Raw genomic sequence first — 24,014 nt, forward strand, 5'->3', positions numbered from 1 at the left:
CCACCGAGCCGGGGCTGCAGTTCTGGAAGGAACAAAACCGAGGGCATTGGCTGTTGTCCTCAGTGGCAAAGAGATCTGTTTGGGGAAATCCCCACCTCCGGAAGATTGATCTCAGGGACGTCTGTTCTTAACGTCCATTTGTGCACTTGATACGATCTGCTGAGGTGGTCCGCCAGCTTGTTTTGTACTCCCAGAAGGTATGACATCACTAGTTGGACTGAGTGGGCTATACAAAAGTCCCACAGAAGAAGCGCCTTGCGGCAGAGAGGAGAAGAACGGGCACCACCCTGCTTGTTTACGTAGATCATGGCGGTAGTGTCGTCCGTCAGACTGTCACGCTGTGGCCCTCTATGGTAGCATGAAAGGTCTGGCAGGCGAACCGCCCTTAGCTCCTTTACGATGATGTGGAGCTACATTTCCTCCCTGGACCACAACCCCTGTGTTTGCAGGTCCCCCTGTGCTCTCCATTCTAGGTCTGATGCATCTGTTACCAGCGTCAAGGTGGGTTGTGGTGTAGTGAAGGGGTCCCCTTCGCAAACTACCTGCTGATCGAGCCACCAGCAGAGGGAGTCTGAGACTCGAGACGGGATTGTCACTACAAGGTCCAAGGAGTCTCTGCTGGGGCAATACGTTGCATTGATCTGAGTCTCAGTCGGGCATGTTTGACTATATGGGTGCATGCTGCCTCGTGCCCCAGAAACTGCATGCAGCAGCTGACTGTTGTTGTGGGGAACCGTTGCATAGAGATTACAGTTTGCTGGATGGCTAGGAATCTGGGAACCGGTAGGCTTGCTCGTGCCTGTACCAAGTCCAGGACTTCCCCTATGAAGTCCCATCTTTGCGTACGTATCAACGAGGACTTGGGCAGATCGACTAGGAGACCTAGCTTGTGGAACAAGTCTAGTGCCATCGTCATGTCGGAACGGACCTCATCCTCAGATCGGCCTGCGAGAAGCCAATCATCCAAGTACAGATACACCCGCATTCTCTTTTTTCGAAGAAATGCTGCCACCACTGACATGCATTTCATGAACACCCGTGGGGCCGTCGCCAGGCTGAAGGGTAGGACCGTAAACTGGCAATGGTGCTGGTTTATGGTGAACCGCAGGAACCGCCGGTGAGCGGGGTGAATGGCGATGTAAAAGTATGCATCTTTTATATCGAGGGCAGCGTACCAATCCCCCGGATCCAGGGATGGGATAATAGAGCCAAGGGAGACCATGCGGAAGTGGACCTTGACTAGGAATTTGTTGAGTCCAGGTAGGTCCAGAATGGGTCGAAGACCCCACTTTGCCTTGGTGAGAAGGAAGTATCTGGAGCAGAACCCTTTCCCTCTTAGGTCTGGAGGGACCTCCTCCACCACCCCTGCCCTGAGAAGGGCCTGAACCTCCTGCATCAAGAGTTGCTCGTGAGAGGGGTCCTTGAAGAGGGACGAGGATGGGAGGTGGAAGGGAAGGGGCGAGGAGAAGCGTGTATCCCACCTTCACCGTGCGCAGGACCCAATGGTCCGATGCCATACTCAGTCGTGAGCTGGACCCAGTTCGCATGAGTTCGCAGAAACCAGTTGTTAAATTTAGAAGCCCTTTTAGAACTGGTTATCCTGCGTGGGACAACTGGTTCTAAAAGGGCTTTTAAATTTAAAAACTGGTAAGGCTCCAGCTCCCAGCCCCGGTTCCAGCTCACCCCTGCTTCCTCGGCTCCTCCCCTGAACACTCTGCCCCCCTTCTCCTCCCCCTCCTCTGCTTCCAGCGAATCAGATGTTCATGCGGGAAGCCTGGGAGGGTTCAGAAACAAGTGGTAGCTTTGCAAGGTAAGCTGGGGTGGGGCGGGCGCGAGAAGGGCTCCAGGGAGGCGCGGTGCGGCCCAGCAGAGTCCTGCTCCGGCTGGTGGCTCCGGCCCAGAGCCCTGGCGGCTAGGTATGTTGTTTTGCCTATGCCTATTATCTCTGCCCCTTCTGTGGTAAGTTTCCTGCCTGGGGCGAGGATGGTACTGTCTTTGTTGTGGAGGTTGGGGTTTAAAAGGCTTTCTCTGTGTCGCTGGGGTGTGCCTCCCCAGTGACTTGAGGGTCATCCGGGAGTCTTTAAGGCTATGCAGCTTGGCATCTGTTTGGTCTGAGAACAAGCTGAATCTTTCGAATGAGAGGTCTTGGAGGGTGTTTTGGACCTCTGGTGGAAGGCCTGAAGCCTGCAGCCACGCCGAGCGTCTCATCACCACTCCCGACGCTATTGTCCTAGCAGCCGCAGCTGCCGAATCAAGCGAGGCCTGCAGGAAGGTTTTGGCTACTGCCTTCCCTTCGTACACAATGGCCGTGAACTCAGGTTGTGAGCCCTGAGGCAAGGAGTCCTTAAACTTGGAGACTGCAGCCCATGAATTAAAATTGTGTCTGTTTGGAATCGCCTACTGATTTGCGATCTTCAAATCGAGGCCTCCAGATGAATAGATCTTTCTTCCAAAAGAAGTCCAACCGCTTTGCCTCCTTGGCCTTAGGGGTCGGGGCTTGTTGTCCATGCCATTCCTGTTCACTGACTGCAGATACGAGCAGCGAACAGAGTGGCGGGTGATAGAAGAGGAAGTCAAACCCCCTGGAAGGAGCAAAGTACTTCATCTCTACGCCCTTTGCTGTTGGCACACTGGAGGCTGGCGTTTGCCATACTGTCTTATAATTGGACTGTATCGTTTCTATGAGTGGGACCGCGATTCTGGAGGAGCCTTCAGGGTTTAGGATGTCCACCATGGGATCCTCCTGCTCTACCATCTACTCTGCCTGCAAGCCCAAATTTTGGACTACCTTGCGGAGAAGCTGTTGGTGTGCCCTGTGATCAATTGGGGGAGGCTCTGAAACTGCTGTACCCACCATGGCTTCATCTGGTGAGGATGAAGAAGTTAAGGCCTTTTGCACTTCATCCTCCGGCCCTTCCTGTGAACCTTCACAGGCTAGGGGCTCCTCTGGGGTCTGCCCAAACGAGCGTGCTTGAGACAGCACTGGGCTTGGTGCCGTACCAGCCCTTTCGCGCTCCGATGCATCTAGCAGTCTGGAAACCGTGGCCTCCTTGTGAGAGGAGGGTCGCCCACGAGGGGAGCGGGACCGATGTCCTGAGAAACTGGACCTCGAGGTTCTGGAGAGGCGCCCTTGTTGCTGGTGGTAGGCCCATGGTGTCCAGAAGATCCACTACCCTGGCGGGCCCCAGTCTGGGTACCACGAGGTTTGGTGCTCTCTGCTGGCTGGTGCCCTGCGGGCATAGGTAGAGTGGGCTGGGTCCACCTTAGAATCCATGGACGGTGACCTCGAGGGCCACGGCGGTGCCGAGGAACAGTGCCGGTCAGGGACTGGAGAGAGGTCTCACATGGACTGGGATCAGGAGTGGTGCCTTGCTGACCGGGATTGGTACCAGTACCCTGGAGACCGGGAACGATGGCCAGTAGTCGGGCCCGGCCTTCAAATGTCCCAGTGCCTGCTTGGAGAAGGAGCCGGGGAACGCTGGGGTGGGTGCACCATTGCCAGTTTGCCTCTGGATAGCAGTCTTGGAGGCTTCTCCTTGGTCGGGAGAGGGCTCGCGGCGGACAATTCAATGAGGTCCTTTGCAGCCTTAAACATGTCTGGTGTGGAGGGTTGTTCTGGGAGCTCCTCCAGCCCTTCCTCCTCACTCAAGGTTCTTACCCTGGGGCTCGATGGGCCTTTCGGTGCCGGAGCCACCGGTACCAGGGTCTGTCCTGGGGCAGCACTGCCCTTTTGCGCACTCGAGTCCTTCATGGGCGCTGTTCTCTTATGTGAGGAGCGCCTTCAGGCCTTGGGTTGGCCCTTCGACCAGGTCGGTGAAGTTGACCGGGGCCGTTTGTGTTGTCTCGGTGCCGTAGGCTTAAGATGCCCCAGTGGTGCTGGATCACGAACAGATGCTGGGGCACTCCGCACTGAGGCCGCCGGAGCCATGAGATGGTCCGAAGTTGAGGGCTGTAACGCAGCCTCCATGAACAGCTGCTTAAGTGGAAAGTCTTTCCTTTTTAGTTCTTGTCTTGAAGGCCTTACAGATTTTGCAGCACTCTGTCTGATGCGATTCCCCCAGGCAACGGAGACAGGAGTCATGGGGTTTGCTAATCGGTATAGGCTTGGGGCACATGGCACAAGCCTTGAAGCCTTGGGCGTGCGGCATGCTCCACTGCCCAGGGCCGGGGCCGGAATTTATCCAAAACCTAGAACAAAGGAAGTTTAACTATCTACTAAGATACTGCTAACTACTAACAACTAATAATGCTAAGGGACACTCTCAGTCGAGAGATAGGAGTTGTTCCAACACTGCCACGGATGGTAAGAAGGAACTGAGGGCCGATCAGGGTATATATGCACCAGAGCGGGGCACTGTCTGGTGGGGCCCCCCTGCAGGCCAGACGGGAGCTGCTAAGGGGAAAAGTTTCTGAAGTCTGTGCATGCGGCGCACGCACACCTAATGTATAACGGACGTGAACAATCACTCGAAGAAGAAATAAGACTGCCCTGCCCAGAAACTTTCTGCAAAGGATTGAATAGTACCTCCATGAAAATTTCCTAGAGATATCCATGGAGGATTCCTGGGCTATCCCAGTCCACAATAACAGTCTTTTCCGGGGCCACTCTCTGCATAGCTGGAGCGGCCTCTTGTAAGCAGAGAACCACAGCACCTCATTTTTTCTTCACAGTAAACATGCAATACCACCGAATGTGTGTGCCTGCTAAAGTTTAACTGGACTTTCATTTTAAATGTATACTCACCAGAGGTGCCTTCCCTGGCATCACGGTTGGTCACCGTCCTGCCCTGAGACCCACAGGGCTCCAGGGTTAAAAATATTACCTGGCTCTCAGGGAGAATGGATCCATGGCTCGTCTCTCTCCCATTATCCTCCTCTTCCTCTTCCTCCTTCACCATATAATCCTCCTTGTTGTCCTTAGACTCACACACCTGTGAGGTGTCCACATTGCTTGTGGGAGTACTCATAGGGTCACCCCTAAGAATTGCATGCAGCTCGTTGTAGAACCAGCATGTGTGGGGTTCAGCACTGGAGTGACTGTTCACCTCCCTTATCTTCTGGTATGCCTGGCAAAATTATTTTATTTTCACATGGCACTGCTGTGTCCCCCTTGTGAAGCCTCTCCCCTCTATTCCACGAGCGATCTTTGCATAGATGTCAGTGTTTCTGTGCAGGCAGAGCTCAGATCCAGCAGAAGACTCTTCTCCCCACATAGCGATGAGATCCACCACCTCCTGTGCAGACCAGTCTGGGCAGGTTCCCAATGCTGATCAAACAGGAAATGGGAATTCAAAAGTTCCTGGGGCTTTAGCAGGGGAGGAGCTGTTTCTTGTGTACCTAGCTGCAGTGCAGCAGAGTTGAGAATGATGTCCATAGCGGTCACAGATGAGCATTGTGGGACACCACCTGGAGACCAATTAAGTCAAATTACACAACACTGCGTATGCACTACCTCACAGTCGGCCTTTGAAAACTGAACTAAGTGCTACACCTCTCAAAGAGGTGGATTACAGAAGTCGACATCAGAGGTGACTGAGGTTGATGTAAAGGACCCTGTAGTGTAGACATATACGTTAACAGGTCGACTTAAGGAGGCTTCCTTCGACCTAACTCTAATGTAGACCAGGCCTCACACACCGTGCAGTCACATTACTATCTGTGCCAGGTGAGGGCAAAGTGGATTTGCTCAGGTGCAGGGTAGTAAGAATTCATGCCCCAAGACTGGAAAACTTCAGCCCAATAGGTGAAAGTTTTGAAAAAATAAGAGCAACTGAAATCAGGGCCTCAGAATGGCAACACTTTGACAAACTTAAGTATATATTTCACTAATTATAATACTAGATTGCAGAAAGTTTATTTGTTAACACTTGGCTAATCTTCTAGCATTCTAAATCTTAATAATACTCTAAATTACTATATAACACTTTTCATTTCAGGAGCTGAAAGCTCCCTACAAACATTAAATTTCATCACTTTTCTGTAATACGGGGAAACCAAGGCACAGAAGTGCAGAGACTTGCCTATAGCCACTGTAGTAGGACAGTGCCAGAGCTGAAAATAGAAACCAAGGGCTTGTCTACATCAGAAAGTTGCAGCGCTGGTGAGGGAGTTACAGCGCTGCAACTTTGAAGGTGTACACATCTGCAGGGCATCACCAGCGCTGCAACTCCCTGTTTGCAGCGCTGGCCGTACTCCCGTTTTGTCTCGGGTGTAGAGGATCCAGCGCTGGTGATCCAGCGCTGGTAATCCAATGTAGACACTTACTAGCGCTTTTCTTGACCTCCGTGGAAGGAGGAAGCCTCTGGTAATCAAGCTGGTCTCCTTCCCCGGCTTGCTCTCTCGTTCCCGGAACCCCGAGCAAGCAGGTCTCCTTCCCTGCGGTTTGCAGGGTGGTTCGGGGAACGCGAGAGCAAACCGCGGCGAAGCTGGTCTCCTTTCCCGGTTTGCTCTCTCGTTCCCGGAACCCCGAGCAAGCAGGTCTCCTTCCCTGCGGTTTGCAGGGTGGTTCGGGGAACGCGAGAGCAAACCGCGGCGAAGCTGGTCTCCTTTCCCGGTTTGCTCTCTCGTTCCCGGAACCCCGAGCAAGCAGGTCTCCTTCCCTGCGGTTTGCAGGGTGGTTCGGGGAACGCGAGAGCAAACCGCGGCGAAGCTGGTCTCCTTTCCCGGTTTGCTCTCGCGTTCCCGGAACCCCCCTTGAAGCCGCCCAACAGCGCTGCAGTGTGGCCACATCTAACACCACTTGCAGCGCTGGTTGCTGTAAGTGTGGCCACTCTGCAGCGCTGGCCCTATACAGCTGTACTAATACAGCTGTAACAACCAGCACTGCAAAATTTTAGATGTAGACATGGCCCAAGACTCCTAATTCCTGCAATTCTGCTCTAAGCACTGAACAATTTTCTTAAGGCTTAGGAATGCCACTAGTTACCACTATTTCAGGTAGGCATAGATTCTGACTGCTTGGAGGCAGAACTGGATCAGAACTCTTGGGATAAACTAGTCCAAACACAGAAGGGACTGCAAGAGTCATCTAGGCTAACCCCCTACCAAGACGCAGGATTTGCTGTATTTAAACTATCCAAGACAGATAGATATCCAGTCTCCTTTTGAAAACTTCCAGTGAAGGAGCTTCCACAACTCCCTAGGTAGCCTGTTCCATTGTCCTACTGTTCTTACAGTTAGGAAATTTTTTTCCTGAGATTTAATCTAAATCTGTTTTGCTGTAGTTGAACACATTGCCTCCTATCCTGCCCTTTGTAGCAAGAGAGAAACTTTTCTTCATCTTTTTTATGAAAGTCTTTCAAGTATTTGAAGACCACAATCACGGACCCCTCTTAATTTCCTCTTTTCCAAACTAAACAGACCCAGTTCCTTCAGCCTTTGCTCATATGGCTTGTGTTCCATCCCTTTGATCATCTTTGTTGCTGGCCAGTTTCTCTATATCCTTTCTATACACTGTTGACCAAAACTGGACACAGTACTCCAGCTGGGGCCTAACCAGTGCTGAGTAGAGTGATAGCATCACCTCCCATGACTTGCATGACATGCCTGTTAATGAAATCTAAAATTGCATTTGCTTTTTTTTTTTGCAACAGTATCGCATTGCTGACTCATACTGAGGGTGTGATCCACCACAACTCACAGATTCTTCTCAGCAGGGCTGCTGCCAAGCCAGTTATCCCCCATTCTGTATTTGTACATTTGTTTTTTCTTCCCCAAGTGTAACACCTTATTTACATTTGTCTTTGTTGAATTTCATTTTGTTTTCAATAGCCCCATTTTCCAATTTATCAAGCTCCATTGGAATTTTAGCTCTAGCCTTCAAAGTGTTGGCAAATCCCTTACCACTCAGTTTTGTGTCATCTGAAACTTTGATCAATATGCTCTCTATTCCTATACCCAGATCATCAATAAAGATGTTAAACAGCACTGGACCCAGAACAGTTCCCTGTGGAACCCCACTTGAGACCACCTTCCAATCTGACATCATTCCATTAATAATTACTCTTTTGTTTGTGGTTGTTTAACCAATTCTGTATCCACTTAATGATAATTTCACCAAGCCCACATTTCTCCAGCTTACCTATCAGAATGTCATGTGGGACTGTGTCAAAAGCCTTGCTGAAGTCCAGGTATATTATGTCCACTGCATTCCCCCTATCCACCAAACCAGTTACTCTGTCAAAGAAGGAAATCAAGCTGGTTTGGAATGATTTGTTCTTAGTAAATCCATGCTGGCTGCTAGTGATCACCCCTTTGTCCTCCATGTATTCACAAATTGAATGTTTTATACATTGCTCTAGTAGCTTCCCAGGTATCGAAGTCAGGCTGACTAGTTTATAGTCCCCCAGCTCCTCCTTTCCCTCCCTTTTAAAGGTGGGCATTATGTTAGCCCTTCTCCAGTGTTTTGGGACCTCTCCTGTCATCCATCAGTTTACAAATATTATTGCCGGCGGCTGTAAAATCTCTTCAGCTAATTCCTTCAGATACCATGAGGTGTATAGCATCCGGCACTACTGATGTGAATTCATTCAAATTGGTCAGAAGACCTCTGATGTCTTCCTTACTTATCCCATCTGCATCCCTTCTCTTTTATCATCTATGGTAACTTCCCTAGCCATCCAACCACATTACTTTTGTGAGACTAAAGCAAAATAGGCATTGAGCAGCTCGGCTTTCCTATCACCTTCTGTTACCAGCTCATGTTCTCAATTGAGCAGTGGACCCACACCATCCTTGACCTTTCTTTTTTGTCTGACCTATTTGAAGAACCTCCTCTTGTTATCTCAAACATTCCTTCCCAGCTGTAATTTTGCCATAGCTCTCCTGATTTTATACCTACATGCTTGTGCTATTCCCATGTATATTTCCTTGGTAACATACCCCTTTCCATTTTCTGTATAGAATCATAGGACTGGAAGGGACCTTGAGAGGTCTTCTAGTCCACTCCCCAGCATTCAAGGCAGGACTAAATATTATCTAAACAATCCCTGACAGATGTTTGTATAACCTGCTCTTAAAAATCTCCAATGACGGAGTTTCACAACCTCCCTAGGCAATTTATTGCAGTGCTTAACTACCCTGACAGTTAGAAAATTTTTCCTAATGTCCACCCTAAACCGCCCTGGCTGCAATTTAAGTCCATTGTTTCTTATCCTATCTTCAGAGGCTAAAGAGAACAATTTTTCTCACTCCTCCTTGTAACCATCTTTTATGTACTTGAAAACTGTTATCATGTCCCCCCTCGGGTCTCTTCTCCAGACTTAAAAAAAAAAAAACACATTTTTTTCATCTTCCCTTATAGGTCATGTTTCCTAGGTCTTTAATCATTTTTGTTTCTCTTTACTGGACTTTCTCCAATTTGCCCACGTTTTTCCTGAAATGTGGGGCCCCAAACTAGACAGAATACTCTAGCTAAGGCCTAATCAGCACAGAGTACAGCAGAAAAATTATTTCTTGTCTTGCCTACCAATACTCCTACTAATACATTCCAGAATGAAGTTTGCTTTTTTTGCAACAGTGTTACACTGTTGACTCATATTTAGCTTGTGATCCACTATGACCCCAGATCCCTTTCTGCAGTACTTCTTCCTAGGTAGCCATTTCCCATTTTGTATACATGCAACTGATTGGTCTTTCCTAACTGGAGTACTTTGCATTTGTTTTTATTGAATTTCATCCAATTTACTTGAGGCCATTTCTCCAGTTTGCCCAGATCATTTTGAATTTTAATCCTATCCTCCAAGGCACTCGCGTCCCATCCTAGCTTGGTATCGTCCACAACCTTGTTAAGTGTACTCTCTCTCCCATTATCTAAATCATTGATGAAGATATTGAACAGAACCAGACCCAGAACTGATCCCTGCAGAACCCCACAATATGCCCTTCGACCTTAACTGTGATCCACTGACAACTACTCTCTGGAAATGGTTTTCCAACCAGTTATGCCCCCACATTTATAGTAACTCCATTTAGGTTGTTAAACTAGGCAAATACGAGAAGGTCATGCGAAACAGTATCAAAAGCTTTACTAAGGTCAAGATTTACCACATCTACCACTTCCCCCCATCCACAAGGCTTGTTAACCATCAGAGAATGCTATTATGTTAGTTTGACATGATTTATTGCTGATAAATCCATGCTGACTGTTACTTATCACCTTATCTTCAATGTATGTATCTGGTTGGTTTTTAGATAGCTAAAAAGCTCCTTGTACAGCCACATTGGCCTCCTGTGGTTCTTCTTATCTTTCCTCGGCATTGGAATAGCTTACTGTTGACTCTCCAGTACTGTATTACATCTTTTAGGAACTGCCAGCCCCCTTCGACTCCTTTATTCCTAATTGGCCTTTCCATGGGACCATGCCTACTATTTCTCTGAGTTGGTTGAAATCTGCCTTTCTGAATGTAACCTGACCCTCCCTGTCCTACGGCTGTGAGTTCCCAAACACTGCTTAAGCTGGGAACCCACAGAGAGGAAAGGGCATGTGTTAGGAGACAGGGAAAATCTCCACAAAGCACAGACTGGTTCTATGGAGGATTTCTGGACTGGTGATGTTCAATGGAATGCAATGGAAGTTTATGCTGCGACGTAATCCCATCTCAAAATATTTAACCCAAGACCTCTAAAAGTTAAAATGCATTCTATGCGTTAGATGCCTACCCCTGATTTCCATATACTTTATATGATTATTCCCAAAAATATATTCACACAAAACCAATATCTGCTTTTGCTTATATCTTCCTTTGTAGCTGAACAGAAATTGTTGATTCACTGAGTTCATTAGCAATGAAATGAAAAGCCAAGGTGTCCACAGAGGTGTTAGGGAGGAACAAGGGACATGAGTGAAGGGTCATAATCAGAGGTCCTCTCCTGTTTATCCAAGATATTATTTCTATTATTCTATACGTTTTCCATAGTCTAAGCAAACTAAAAGATGGTGACAGCTGTCCATGAAGCAGCCCTGCGTCAGGTGTTCCATGTGAGGCTCTGGAGTCTTTTCATGTAATAGATCCATTCATTGGAGTGTTTCTCCATTCCAAACGCACCAATCCTTGTATGCATTCAAGCAGACTGGAGTAAGGGCAGGTCTTCACTACCCACTAGATCGGTGGTCAGTGATTGATCTATCGGGGATCGATTTGTTTCATTTAGTGTAGACATGATAAATTGATTCCCGATCGTTCTGCCGTCGACTCCGGAACTCCACCACTGCCGAGAGCCGGAAGCGGAGTCGATGAGGGTGCACTGGCAGTCGACCCAGCGCCCTTAGGACACGAGGTAAGTCGATCTAAGATATGTCAACTTCAGCTACGCTATTCTCGTAGCTGAAGTTGAGTATCTTAGATCGAACAATCCCCTTAGTGTAGACCATGGCTGAGGAACTCAAAGAGCTGTGCAGCTCAACTCTGAACAGTAAAACACTGTAGTTCCTACCTGCATTGTGTGTCTCCCGGTTTTTCTTTCTGTAATACAAGAGAGCAAAAGAAATTACGTGAAATAAAAGGGAAAACCTCCACATGAATGATTGTTTCTTTTACGTTTTAAGGCAATTTCATTGTTATAGTTAAAAATACATTTAATACAAAATTCTGCTTTCTTGGCAAGAAAGAATATACGGAAGAGAGAAATAAAAACACACTAAAGTAGTTCTTGGTATAGGAATATATTATATTAATGATTTCCGAGAAAAAATCATGACTGTTCAGACTAAATGGATTAGAGTACAATTCTACATGTGTGTTCTGTGTGTATTTGGTACGATTTATACATATATAAGGGCAGGGATGGTTTCTTCCTGTGGGCCCCCGATGCTCACTGGAGTCTTTAGGCACTATCATGATATAAATAAAAACTAAACAGATTTCCAACCAGTGGGAAAGCTCATCTCATGAAAACGTGCTCTGTTTAGTGCAGCTAATTTTTTTTTACATACAGCCATGCTAGAGACAAATATTTTGTTGTTCCCAGAGCTTAATGGAAAAGGCAGAAAAGGAACAAATTACTTACTTTACAGTAAGTGCAGTCCTTTATGATATTTGTCCACATGGTTCCCACTCTAGGTGCACATGTGCCTTATGTACATAAGACTGGATTCTTTTGGCCAGCAATGTCTGTAAGGGCCATGCCTGAATACTGCATGTCCTCTTGCCCCCTACCCAAGGGCACAAAGGGCAGAGTGGGCCCAGCCACCATTCAGTTCCTTCACCAAGATTAAAGGACTCCACATTAACAGGAAAAGAGGTTCATGGGATCAGGGTGCCTGAGCACTTCCTGTGTGAAGCTTGGAAGTAGTAGATGCTTCTTTTTGATGGAGGGTTTCAGAATCAGACACACCGTTCCAATAAAAATAATTTCAAACAATCATCTTGGACTTTCTAAGGGTGTTTTGAAAAAGGCCTGTATGTCGAAACTTGTCTGGAAGGCAAATAAAACATTTAATATTCCCATCATTTAAGGGAATGGCTGCTTCATAAGCAAGACAGGCATGTTAACCTGCTAGAAAAATACAGAAAAATTAACATTGAACTAATACTAAAGGTAACAAAGAGCTATGGGGTAGCAACTGGACACTGTCCTCTCTTGCTGTCATAAGCAGTAAGAAGGAACTAAGTTGCAGTTGAGACTCACTCTGCTCTGTATGCCCTCGATTAGAGGCATAAGGCCATGCAGGGCGCATGCATTGCCCCAGACACTTGCTGGCCAAGATTCCAATCTTGCATGCACAGGTGCATGTGCGCCTTGAGTGGGAGCCATGTGGACAAATACTTGAAGAAGCACAGCTGCTTGTGAGACAAGGAGGGAAGAAATGCAATGGATCTCAACACTCACTTTTATTTAGCAGCAGACTGTGGCCTAGCTTAAAGTAGGCCAAGGCCTCAATTCAGGAAAGCACTTAAGCATGTGTTTAAACACCCTTCCTGAATAAGGACTCCTTCTTGAATCAAAGACCTATCACAAGAAAAACTTTTCCCATATCCTTTGCCACCAAATAAATAAGTTTTCTGTTGGGAGAGTGAAAATGAATGCTAAATTGCAGATCTTACTCAAATCTCATTGTTGAGATGATCTCATCAGCTAATCCAGTGCCTGCTCCTGGTTCCACTGAAATCAGCAGGAGGACAACATAAGACCTGATCCTCAAGGGTGCTCTCTTTCAGGTGACACATAAAACTGATGACCTGGTGAAATTTCATCTTGGGGAGTTACATTCTCAAGCCTGCTAAATGTTGTACCTTGTGTGACACTCACACATTTAGCAAATCTGTCATGTCTTCTCCCACAGCTGATAGAATGCTATGCACTTGAGAAACTCATGCACCCTTCCCCAGCCCCACCTCCCAAAACCTTGTAGCCTATGAAATGTGCACTTAATCTTTCCCTCAAGCCCTCTCCACTACTCTTTTCTTGATCACTGGGGACAATACCACCACCCTGCTCGTCAGGGACTACCATAATCTGGGTGTCATCTTCAACTTGGAACTCTCTCTAGGTCCTTACATGCAGGCTATGTCTAAGTCTTGCAGATTCTTTCTGTATAACATCTCTATCCATCCACACAACTAAAACTCTCATCCAGGCTCTCATCTCAGTTACTGCAATATTCTTATCTCTGACTTTGACAAATGCAGTCTTGCCCTGCTCATATCTATTAGAATGCTGCTGCAAAGACACGTTTCCTAACCCATTGCTTTGACCATGTCACTCCTCTCTTTGTGTCTTTTCTCTATTGTGTCAAAGATAAGCTATTTGTCTTCACTTTCAAGCCTCTTCTCTACCTATTGCCACTCCACTTATCTCTCATTCAAATATCAAAAAGGACGATGCCCGTCTTCATTGCCCGCTTGTTAAACAAGTACTTTCCTGCTTTCTCCAATGCTGTCCCTCAGGCTTGGGAGGAGCTCCCTGAAACATCTGCAAAACTAAGTTAATATTCTCCTTTAAAAGATTCCTTTTCCGTGATGCCTACAAAAAACTTGACAACAATTAGGCTGCTGGTACACGGTCTCATTGTTTCCTTGTACTCCCCCATCCGTCTGCCTGCAGCCATCTGTTCTTTCTTGTATTATACTTAGATTGTAAACTCATTGGGGCAGAAACTGTCTTGTTTTCTGTGTCTGTATAGTGCTTAGCACAATGGGATCATGGTATGTGTCTGGGGCTCCTAGGTGCTATGATAATATAAGTAAATAATAATGTAACACCAGGAAACCACAATCTCTAGTCCCTCCTTTCTCCAGTGGCTGCTCTTTATATTTCTATGCATTTCAAAACCTAAATTATGAACCACAAGGTGAAGCAACTGTCTTTCACCCATTTCATGGATAAGATAGCAGAGAGGTTGTTCATGGTAATTTCAGCCACAGCAGGGAATGAACCCAGGCAACTAATATGTTGGGACTGAATCTGATTTGTTTTGCCACAATGCCTTTCTGAATGACTGTGCCAAATTATGTGCTTCAATATGCTGCCTCTACCACACCCTGACCACATTCTGCTTCCAAGAGCCAGGAACAGAACGCATGAATACCTAGCATTATAGCACTGTCTCATGTGGAAGAGGCTTGTGTTGTGGATCTGAGGGTCCTGGGTTCAAAGCCTACTCTTAGGGAAAAAATACTGTATAGTTAGGTGATTAAAGACTAGGGATAACATTTTCAAAAGCATCTACATGACTTAGGTGCCCTAAATACTATTGACTTTTAGTGGACTTAAGCACATTTGAAAATTTTATCTTGTATCCTAAAACATCATAATTGAAGTGATACAGCTAACCTGAATTCTGGAATTTCCTAGCTTTTCTATGCTGACTTTGCAACCTTAATTTTATCTTCTACCATAATTTTAAATGTTTTATATATATACAGTCATATATATAATACACACACACACACACCCCTCTCAAGCTAGTGTGAGGAACCTAGAATAATCATAATTGTTGAAATGATATTAGAGGTGAATGTGGATAATGCATTAATAGTTATTTTATTACTGTATTATTATTTATATTTTTGTTAATGGAAGCTGTCCCTTCAAGAACAACAGTGTGTTTGATGTAGACAAAGCAGTATGTGGGAGATTTTGCCTGTGTCGCCAGAGTGGGAGACCGTGCATGTGCAAACTCCAAAGAGATTAGAATTTGATTTAATAAACTTCTCTCTCCAAAACATAAGCCTCATTCTTGAAGGTTAGCACTTACTGGGGGATTGGATACTTCAATGTATTGCTAAGGACCTACAGAACCTTTTGACAGTTTGAATCCAGCCTAGCTTAGCAGTAATTTAAAAGTTGTTTCCATTTAACAGATATTTAGTGGCCCCCTATGTGAGTCTGATGGGTCTTAACTCCACATCAAAACCTGCCATCACATATGGCGCTAATTGGCAGACCTAGACTAGAACCCAAGAATTGTATGGGCCACAGAGATTGAATTACCCCATTATCTTTAGAGGAAGCTACCGCTAGACCAGAATTGGGGCATACTCAGCAGGGTAGTTAGTATATGTGAGAAAAAGAAGGTCACTCACCCTGTGCAGAAACTGAGCTTCTTTGAACTGTGTCCCCCGATGGCTGCTCCACTGTAGGTGCAGCAGTGCCCCCTATGCCTGGGATCGGAGATCTTTGGTAGCAGTACCCATTGGACCACATATGCGCTTCTGCCTATCTTGTGCCACAAACGGAGTCAACATATAGTGCTGTGCAGTCCAACTGCTCTCAGTTCCTTCTTGACTGCAGGGCTTATCTTTCAGCTCCAAAGCAGAGGGGAGGAGGGTGGGTAGTGGAGTACCTTAGAGACACACATCTCAAAAGAACATCAATTACTGCACTGGGTGAGTAACCTTCTCTTTTTCTTCTTCTTCTGATGTCCCTATGGGTGCTCCACTATAAGTGACTGTAAAGCAGTGACCCTAGTTGGAAGCTTCGGGCTTCAGAGCGGCGTTTAGTGAAGACGACAGGACAATGTGTCCTAGCAGGGCAGCTGATGCTGAGTACTAATTGCACAGTGATGGCTAAAAGTGTCTGTGGAGGCCCAGGTGGCCACTTTGCAAATGTCAATAATTAGGATATTGTTGAGAAAGGCAATCGAGTTGGAAAGAGAGTGGGTAGAAAGTGCTCAAGTTCCAGAAGGAGACTGTTGATTGTGTAATTGGTTGAAAAAGTGTATACATTGGGAAATTTGCTTGGAAAGGCATTGTTTGGATATGGTCTTTCTATCTTTCGACCATTGATAGGAAATAAGCATGGCTATTGTGTGAAAGATTTAGTTCTATCCAGGTGAAAAGCTAATGCTTGCCTGACATCCAAGGTGTTGCTATGTGATTCGGCAAAACGCAGGGAAGGTGGATAGGTTGATTTAAATGGAGGAGGTTGCTACCTTGGGTAAGAATTTTGGATGTAGACATAAGGTGACCTTGTCTCTATGAAAAATTGTGTACTGGGTGTATGTCCTGAGAGTGCCAATTTCTCCTACCTGTTGAGCCGATCTGATGGTGATGAGAAATGCGGTTTTCATGGATAGATGAATATAAGAGCATGTTGCCATGGGCTCCAACAGTGGTCTGGTGAGGCAGCGCTAGATGAGGCCAGGGTCCCAAACTGGGGTGTGAACTCATATGTGAGGGTAAAAGTTTTGGAGATCTTTCAAGAATCTCTTCATGAGTGGGTGGGTGAAGACAGAGTGGCTGTCTATATTGGGATGAAATGTTGTGGTGGAGACTATGTGTACACAAATGGAACTTGTGGATAACCCTGATATTTTTTAAGATCCAAAATATAGTCCAGAATGAGTAAAAGAATATTCATCGCCATGACATGATTGGTGGTGCACCAGAATCAGAACCTTGTCCATTTTTGGAGGTAAGTGCATTGAGTTGTGTCATGTGTGCTAATCAAGCGGACCTCCTTTACTGCCTCTGAACAGGTCACCTCTGAATCCTGAAACCAGGGAGGACTCATGCCTTCAGATATAGGGGATGTGGATTGGGATGGAGGATTTGACCCACATCCTGTGAGAGGAGGCACTGAGCTGGTCACAGAGTAATCAGAGGACATATCTCCTTCGCATGATGGTGAGTATACCGAATTGGACATAGCCATGTTGGAGCTATAAGGATGACTTGGGCTCGGTCCCCCTATATCTTATGAAGCACTCTGAACAAGGGGGGAATGGTTCGGATGGCGTAGAGTAGCACGGCATCCCACGTAATGAGGAACACATCTCACAGGTACCTGAGGGTGTAGGCCTGCTCTTGAGCAGAATTGAGGGCATTTGATATTCTTCTGTATGGCAAAGAGATCGATGGTTGGGAATCCCCAGCGGCTGAATATGTGGTGTAGGGTTTTTGTATCTAACTCCCATTTGTCATCTTGGGAGAATCTCCTCCTCAATGAGTCTGCCAAGGTGTTCTGATGTCCAGGGAAGTATGCAGCTGAAATGCTGACGTTGTGTTGGATACATCATTTCCATAATTTCAGGGCTTCCGAATACAGGGAGTTGGACCTTGCTCCACCTTGTCTGGTGATGTAGAACATGCAGGCGATATTGTCCATCATATCTCATATAGTGTGATGTCTGATCAGTGGTAGAAAATGCCAGCAGGCACTGTGGACCATCCATTGCTCTAGAAGATTGATGTGCAGGATGATTCCACTAGGGACCACCTGCCCTGCACTATATGGGTGAGAAGGTGTGCTCCTCCACCGATTAGGGAGGCATCAGTTGTTAGTACCAGGGATGGTGCTGGTTGAAGGAAAGGAACCCTGACACAGATGTTTTTGGATTGTGTCCACCAGAGTAGTGAGCCATTGACCTTGAAATGCATGGATAGGAATTTGTGAAGACTGTGCCTGTGAGGTACATAGACAGTGCGTAGTCACGCCTGGAGACAGCACTCATGCAACCTGGCGTGCTTTACCACAAATGTGGCTGCTACCATGTAGCCAAGCAGCTGGAGACACGTCCTGGCAGAGATCTGGGGACAGGTTCTCACTGTGGACACAAGGTCAACTACTCTTGAAAATCTGTTAGCTGGAAGAAAGCTCTGGCCAGTATCACATCCAAGTGTGCCCCAATAAACTCCAGCTGTTGTACAGGTGACAGCATCAATTTTTGTATGTTTATATGGAGGTAGAGATTTGAGAGAAGGTTTGTTGTCTGCTCTATGGCATGAACTGAGTCAGGTTTGGATGAAGCCTTGAGGAGACAGTCATCTAAGGATGGGAATATGACAATGTCTTGTTTGCATAGGTAGGCTGGCACTTCTGCAAGGACTCTGAAGACGACTCAGGGGGCTGTAAAAAGTCCAAAGTGAAGTACCCTGTACTATTCATGATTGGTCCCCATGATGAATCTCAGGAACCATCTGGTGATGTGAAAGACAGAGAACCAGTCCCCCTGTTTCAGGGCTGGGATAATGACGGATAGCGTAATCATCTTGAACTGTTGCAGTTTGATGAATTTGTTGAGATTTCATAGGTCTAGGATTGGTCTCCGCCTGCTGGATTTCTTTTGGATCAGAAAATAATGGGAATAATAACCCTTCCCTCTGTGTTGGGATGGGACTGATTCTATGGCTCCCATTTGCAGGTAGTTTATTTCTTCTCATGGAAGGTGTTCATGAGAACGGTCCCAGAAGAGTGACGGAGAAGGGTGTGGGCAGGTGAGATAGATAGGAATGGGATGCAGTATTCTTTGTTGATGATTTCTAGGACCCACTTGTCCAAAGGGAAAGAGCTTCCTGGTTGGGAAGGGCAGGCAGTGGGAAAGATGTATTCTAAGCTAATACTAACAGGGAGGGAAGAACAAGGGAGATTTTTTTTTGGGGGGGAAGGGGACATTTAAAGGAAACTACTAATTACTAAGCTAAACAGGTAAGGATACTATCTAAAGACTCAAAGGACAGAAAGGCTCTGCTCCAGATTCCATCCCAGACCAAAGCCAGTTGAGAAAGAACCGAGACTCGTTGGACCACACAGAGCTATATATAGATCCTGCTCACCATGCAAGATGGGGAGGAGAACATGTGAGGTCCAACAGACAATGCTGCCAAAGATCTCCAATCCCAGGTGCAGGGAGTGCTGCTGCCCTTACAGTGGAGTAGCCATAGAGACATCACTCAAAGAAGATTTTGTCTGTCTGCTGCCCTGTAGATAATCAGAGGACTTCACTTAGGTTGCCAAGGTATGTTTTCCTTGGACAGATGGTCTAGCAGTACAGCAGAGGCTCTATAGAGTTTTCGGCTAGACAACACGTGCCAATCAATTGGCCACAGTTACTTACCGGTGCTGTTTCTTCATAGGAGTCTCATTCTCGGTCATCTCTGGCATGGTTTCAGAGAGAAGGGCCTGAAGAGGAATGGGCAAAAGAATTAGCAAATACAGACCTCCCCAGAACTGTATTAGCACAAGAAAGCGTCAGCTCAATCTTTAAGATTTCAACTATAAGGGCACGTCTATACTACCCGCCGGATCGGCGGGTAGTGTTCGATGTATTGGGGATCGATTTATTGCATCTCATCTGGACACGATAAATCGATCCGCTAATCAACGTCCGTACTCCACCTTGGCAGAAGGAGTAAGCGCAGTCGACAGGGGCGCCGCGGCAGTTGACTTGCCGCTGTGAGGACGGCCAGGTAAGTCGAACTAAGATACTTCGACTTCAACTATGCAAATAGTGTAGCTGAAGTTGTGCATCTTAGTTTGAACCGCCCCCGCCAGTGTAGCCCAGGCCTAAGTGCAAGATCTATTTGAATGAGCCAAGAAGTCCAGCACCTTGATTTAGCACATCTTTAGGTAAGAGCAAATCAAAAGAGTAAGTGTGGTCCCTGTAGTGCACTGCTGCTATATGTGTTGAACAAATTTCCATTCCCTGAGGAGTGTGGCTTTAAAAAAACAAAAAAACCCAGAAGCAACTACGAAAATTACACCACTTGGTTGTTGGGCGGAGGGTGTTGAATTCTTCATGAGATACTCACAGAAGATATGATGAAATTGGACAGTCTTTCATTCTAATATGTCTACAGTTCCCAGTTTTGAATAAAGTGAATAATAATTGCTGAGCAAAGTAACAAACTAGATTGAGAATATTTTATTAAATAAAAAGTATATCAGTGGCAATATGGTTTTTCTTGTCAGCTCTTGTTTTTGTACAGATGATATATAAAAGCAATTTTATCAGTGTTTCTTGGTTTAGTCTACTAAGTAAGTATTGGACTCCTTTTGAGCATTACTGTGGCAAATATTCAGAGCTGAGCCCTAGTATAATTAGACAAAAAAAAACAAACCCTACATCAGTATACAGTTAAGGTTGCTACAAATAGTACACCATGTTCTCAAAAACATCAAAGTCAGTAAAAACAAAGTTAAAATATGACTATATTTCCCAATGCACAACATGACTTTACATATAACTATTCCAAAGAGAGAATACAATCTGTGCAGTTTGTACTAAGACCATTAAAAATGTTAAGGTGACATGATAGTACGGTTACATGAATTTGAAGATGAAGTTATGCCAGTGATGGCTATTTTATTTATATACATTATGTACAATCTCTAAAATCTTTTCTCTCCATAATGGCATGCACATATATATGTGCACATGTGCGCGCACATGCCATTATGGAGAGAAAAGACTTTAGAGCAGGGGTCGGCAACCTTCAGAAATGGTGTGCCGAGTCTTCGTTTACTCACTTTAATTTAAGGTTATATTGTAAAAGAAACAAGGTTTTCAAAATGTTTAAGAAGCTTCATTTAAAATTAAATTAAAATGTTGACTTACGCCACCGGCCTGCTTAGCCCGCTACAGCAGCGTGCCATTAAAAATCGGCTCGCATGCTGTCTTTGGCACGCGTGCCACAGGTTGCCGAACCATTTTAGAGATTGTACATAATGTGGAATGTGCTGTAGATGACAGCAGGAAGATTATTTCTTACAGAATTTTTTGTAACGTTCTTTATCCTAAAAATTTAAATATGTTTTATGTATGCTACTGTGTTTGTATGGAGGGATGTTTCCAGTGACCTGTAAATGAAGTGGAGATGTCAAAATGTATTCAAAACTACATTATCAATCAATTAATATTGACATTTAAAATAATTCTTAGCTATCAGTTAGCTTCCAGTACCTAGACTCTATTTACATTTAATTCAATTCTAAAAAAAACAGGATAGGGGATTTCCCCAGACCTCTGTTCACCCACTTTTCTATGCACAAACTAGAACCAATATAACCATTTGTTGTTAAGTCAATTTTTTACTAACTTAAATCAAAATTTGCGACTCAGTCTGAAATAAGAACGTTTACATGCAGACTTGCACCAAAATAACCAAAAGGTGTGGCTTACAACCAGTTTAGTTATTTTGATTACAGGTTCTGCAAAAATAAGCCCTTAGGTAGCTTGAAGGATCACTATGAAGAAATGTAATACACACATACCAACATGCAGGAAAACATCACTCTGCTCCACACAGTGAAAGAGTTGTGTGATGAACATTTGTGGATTAAACAGCAGTAAATCTTCTGTGTCTCCTTCAAAAGAACCAACACAAACCCAGCTGTCTACTCACAGAATCACAGCTGCAGAATCAGTCATGGTCAGTTTCATTATCTGAATAGGACTTTTCAAAATTCCTTGACCATGAAAAAAATTACTGTGCAAGGAATCTAGGTTACCTGGGTGTTAAAAACAACCAAATACAATAATGGGCCAGACCATGTTTCCCCTTGATATACACTGTTGAAGGTGGGCTCAACTATCTTCACGGCATTGTTCCCCCTGAACCAGATGAAATGCAGATCCCTGAATTCTCTACACAGTTCAGTGGTCTGCACTTGGGGAAGGGCAGAGTCTCGGCAGGAGGAGTGAATAGGTTGTAATGTGCAAACATTTAAATTAATTTAAACTCTTCTGAAGTTTCCGTGTCTCAATCAACATATGGTTAGAGCATGGAAACTCATAAAGTGAAACAAACTAGATATCAAAGTGAAACATCAAACAGGTATGCACTGACCAAGCAGAAGGACATGCAAAAACGTCAACTGAAAAAAATACTGAAAAGTCAACTAAATTTATTTAAATCATTTCACTTAAAATAAGAAAAACAACCTTTTAACTGTCTTTTTATCTTGTCATTTTCCTGGTAGGTGAGAAAAATCCCTTACCTGCCGTATGATGGCCCCAAATGAGCAAGATACTTAAGCAGATGAACAGTCCCTCTGCTTCAGAATTTGGCACATGCTTAAATACCTTGCTGACCTCAATCCCTATATTTGGTTACTTTACACCCTTTTGTTGGGCTGCATCCCCTTTTTTATATTAGTCAAAAAAGTGGCCTCTAAAGGAGAAAGGAGCATGCTACAAAAGGGTATTTGAGATGGATTTAGAAAGCAATGTGTGAAGCCCAAAACACAGTATCTCATATTATCAACTGGGTATGGTATCCAGTAGACCTTTGGGTTGTGCTAACATCCTTTCACTCACCAACCTGTAGCTGGAATTCTTCACATGAATTCTCAGACTCCTCCAGCTTCACCTCACATCAGTTTCTGATCCAGACACATCAGGTTCCACTGGCAGAATTCTTAGGTTTAACTTTTTTTGTTACTATACAGGAGAAAAAAAAAGTTATATTAAATTTGGACACCAGGCAATGTTTGAAGTTTCTGTAACTTGACCCAGATAATACTGATGTTACAAGTAAGAAGACTGCATACAGTCTAAAAGTCAGCCATCTAAAGAGCGCCAAAGTATAGAACTGTATATATGAGAGAATTGAGGGAAGGCATACAGAGGCACTGTAAAAAAAAAAAAAAAAAAAAAAATCTGAAATGGGGTTTTTTTTACCCACGAAAGCTTATGCCCAAATAAATCTGTTAGTCTTTAAGGTGCCACTGGACTCCTCATTGTTTTTGTGGATACAGACTAACAGGGCTACCGCTCTGATACAGAGGCACTGTATTTACTGCACACAGAAATTAAGTTCAGACTCTAAGCCTCTTATGTCCTAAATAGATGACTGAACAAGAGACCTATACTTATCAAGACAACCAAGAAAAATATATTCTAGCTCTGAAAGTTGTACATCTCTAACATCCCTTCCCTGAGCATGAGATGGATACAGGGAATATCACCAGCCTGTGGAGGAAAAAAAAAAAACAAACCAACCTGAGGTCATGTCTAGCTGGAGATACTTAAGATCCAATTCTGCAAAATTCCATACACCTTCAACTCCTCAGTCAGACTTGATGGTGTTCAGAGCGTCATAAAATTGCATCCTTAATCACCTCTAAATCAAGTTTCCACAGTGTCACCATATCCCAATTGGTATTATACATTACCCAACTTCAGCCCATGTAAAATACAGACATCAAATGACCTTCCTATCTCAAATATCTGAGTATGTCACACCCTCTTTGAATACCTCCTCTAGCTTCTGCTTCTCCATTCATTGTATGATTTCTTCTTGTCATTAAGATTCTTCTTGAGAACATTCTGCCCATAATCTGAGAAGAATCCACCAAGCTTTAAAATTCTTAAATAGAAGTTGAAAAGTAGCAAAGAATCCTGTGGCACCTTATAGACTAACAGATGTTTTGGAGCATGAGCTTTCGTGGGTGAATACCCACTGTCAGATGCATGTGGGTTCATTGCTGCTTTTACAGATCTAGACTAACACGGCTACCCCTCTGAAAGTTGAAAAGTGTTTTAATTATATAATCACCTGTGGCTGGCCCATGTCAGATAACTCTGGCTTGCATGGCTTGGACTGCAGAGCTATAAAACTGCAGTGTAGACAATTGGGCTCAGGCTGAAGTTGAGGCTCGGCTCCAAGACCCTACCTTTCACAGGATCCTATAGCCTAGGCTGCAGCCCAAGCCTGAACGTCTACAAAGCAATTTTATAGCCCTGCAATCCAAGACCTGTGAGCCCAAGTCAGCTGACATGAGCTAGCTGCAGATGGTTTATTGCAGCGTAGACATAGAGTAAGAGTTTGGACGTCTGAGGGTATTTCCCTAAT

The 24,014-nt window shown here is 45.0% G+C and overlaps 1 protein-coding gene and 1 long non-coding RNA gene across 5 annotated transcripts in view; one reads left to right on the top strand and one right to left on the bottom strand.

The window, feature by feature from the left end:
• USF3 (upstream transcription factor family member 3) overlaps positions 1-24,014 on the bottom strand; it is an 84,372-nt gene that overhangs the window by 29,011 nt on the left and 31,347 nt on the right. For 2 of the 4 annotated variants that reach the window (XM_030534679.1, XM_030534650.1), the window contains exons 2-5: positions 22,478-22,600; positions 21,433-21,525; positions 19,277-19,341; positions 11,434-11,462 (exon numbers count right to left, since the gene is read on the bottom strand). In XM_030534679.1, coding sequence (XP_030390539.1) covers positions 11,434-11,462; positions 19,277-19,341; positions 21,433-21,450 — 112 coding nt within the window. In that variant the 5' untranslated portion in view covers positions 21,451-21,525; positions 22,478-22,600. The remainder of the gene's footprint in view (positions 1-11,433; positions 11,463-19,276; positions 19,342-21,432; positions 21,526-22,477; positions 22,601-24,014) is intronic. The other 2 variants (XM_030534659.1, XM_030534669.1) reach the window with 2 other exon arrangements.
• LOC115635637 overlaps positions 1-24,014 on the top strand; it is a 32,690-nt gene that overhangs the window by 5,608 nt on the left and 3,068 nt on the right. Inside the window, exon 2 of the long non-coding RNA XR_003996651.1 lies at positions 16,919-17,066. This is a non-coding gene — a long non-coding RNA (uncharacterized LOC115635637). The remainder of the gene's footprint in view (positions 1-16,918; positions 17,067-24,014) is intronic.

This window comes from Gopherus evgoodei, chromosome 1, assembly GCF_007399415.2.
Source record: "Gopherus evgoodei ecotype Sinaloan lineage chromosome 1, rGopEvg1_v1.p, whole genome shotgun sequence".
In the NCBI taxonomy this organism is placed as follows: Eukaryota; Metazoa; Chordata; order Testudines; family Testudinidae; genus Gopherus; species Gopherus evgoodei.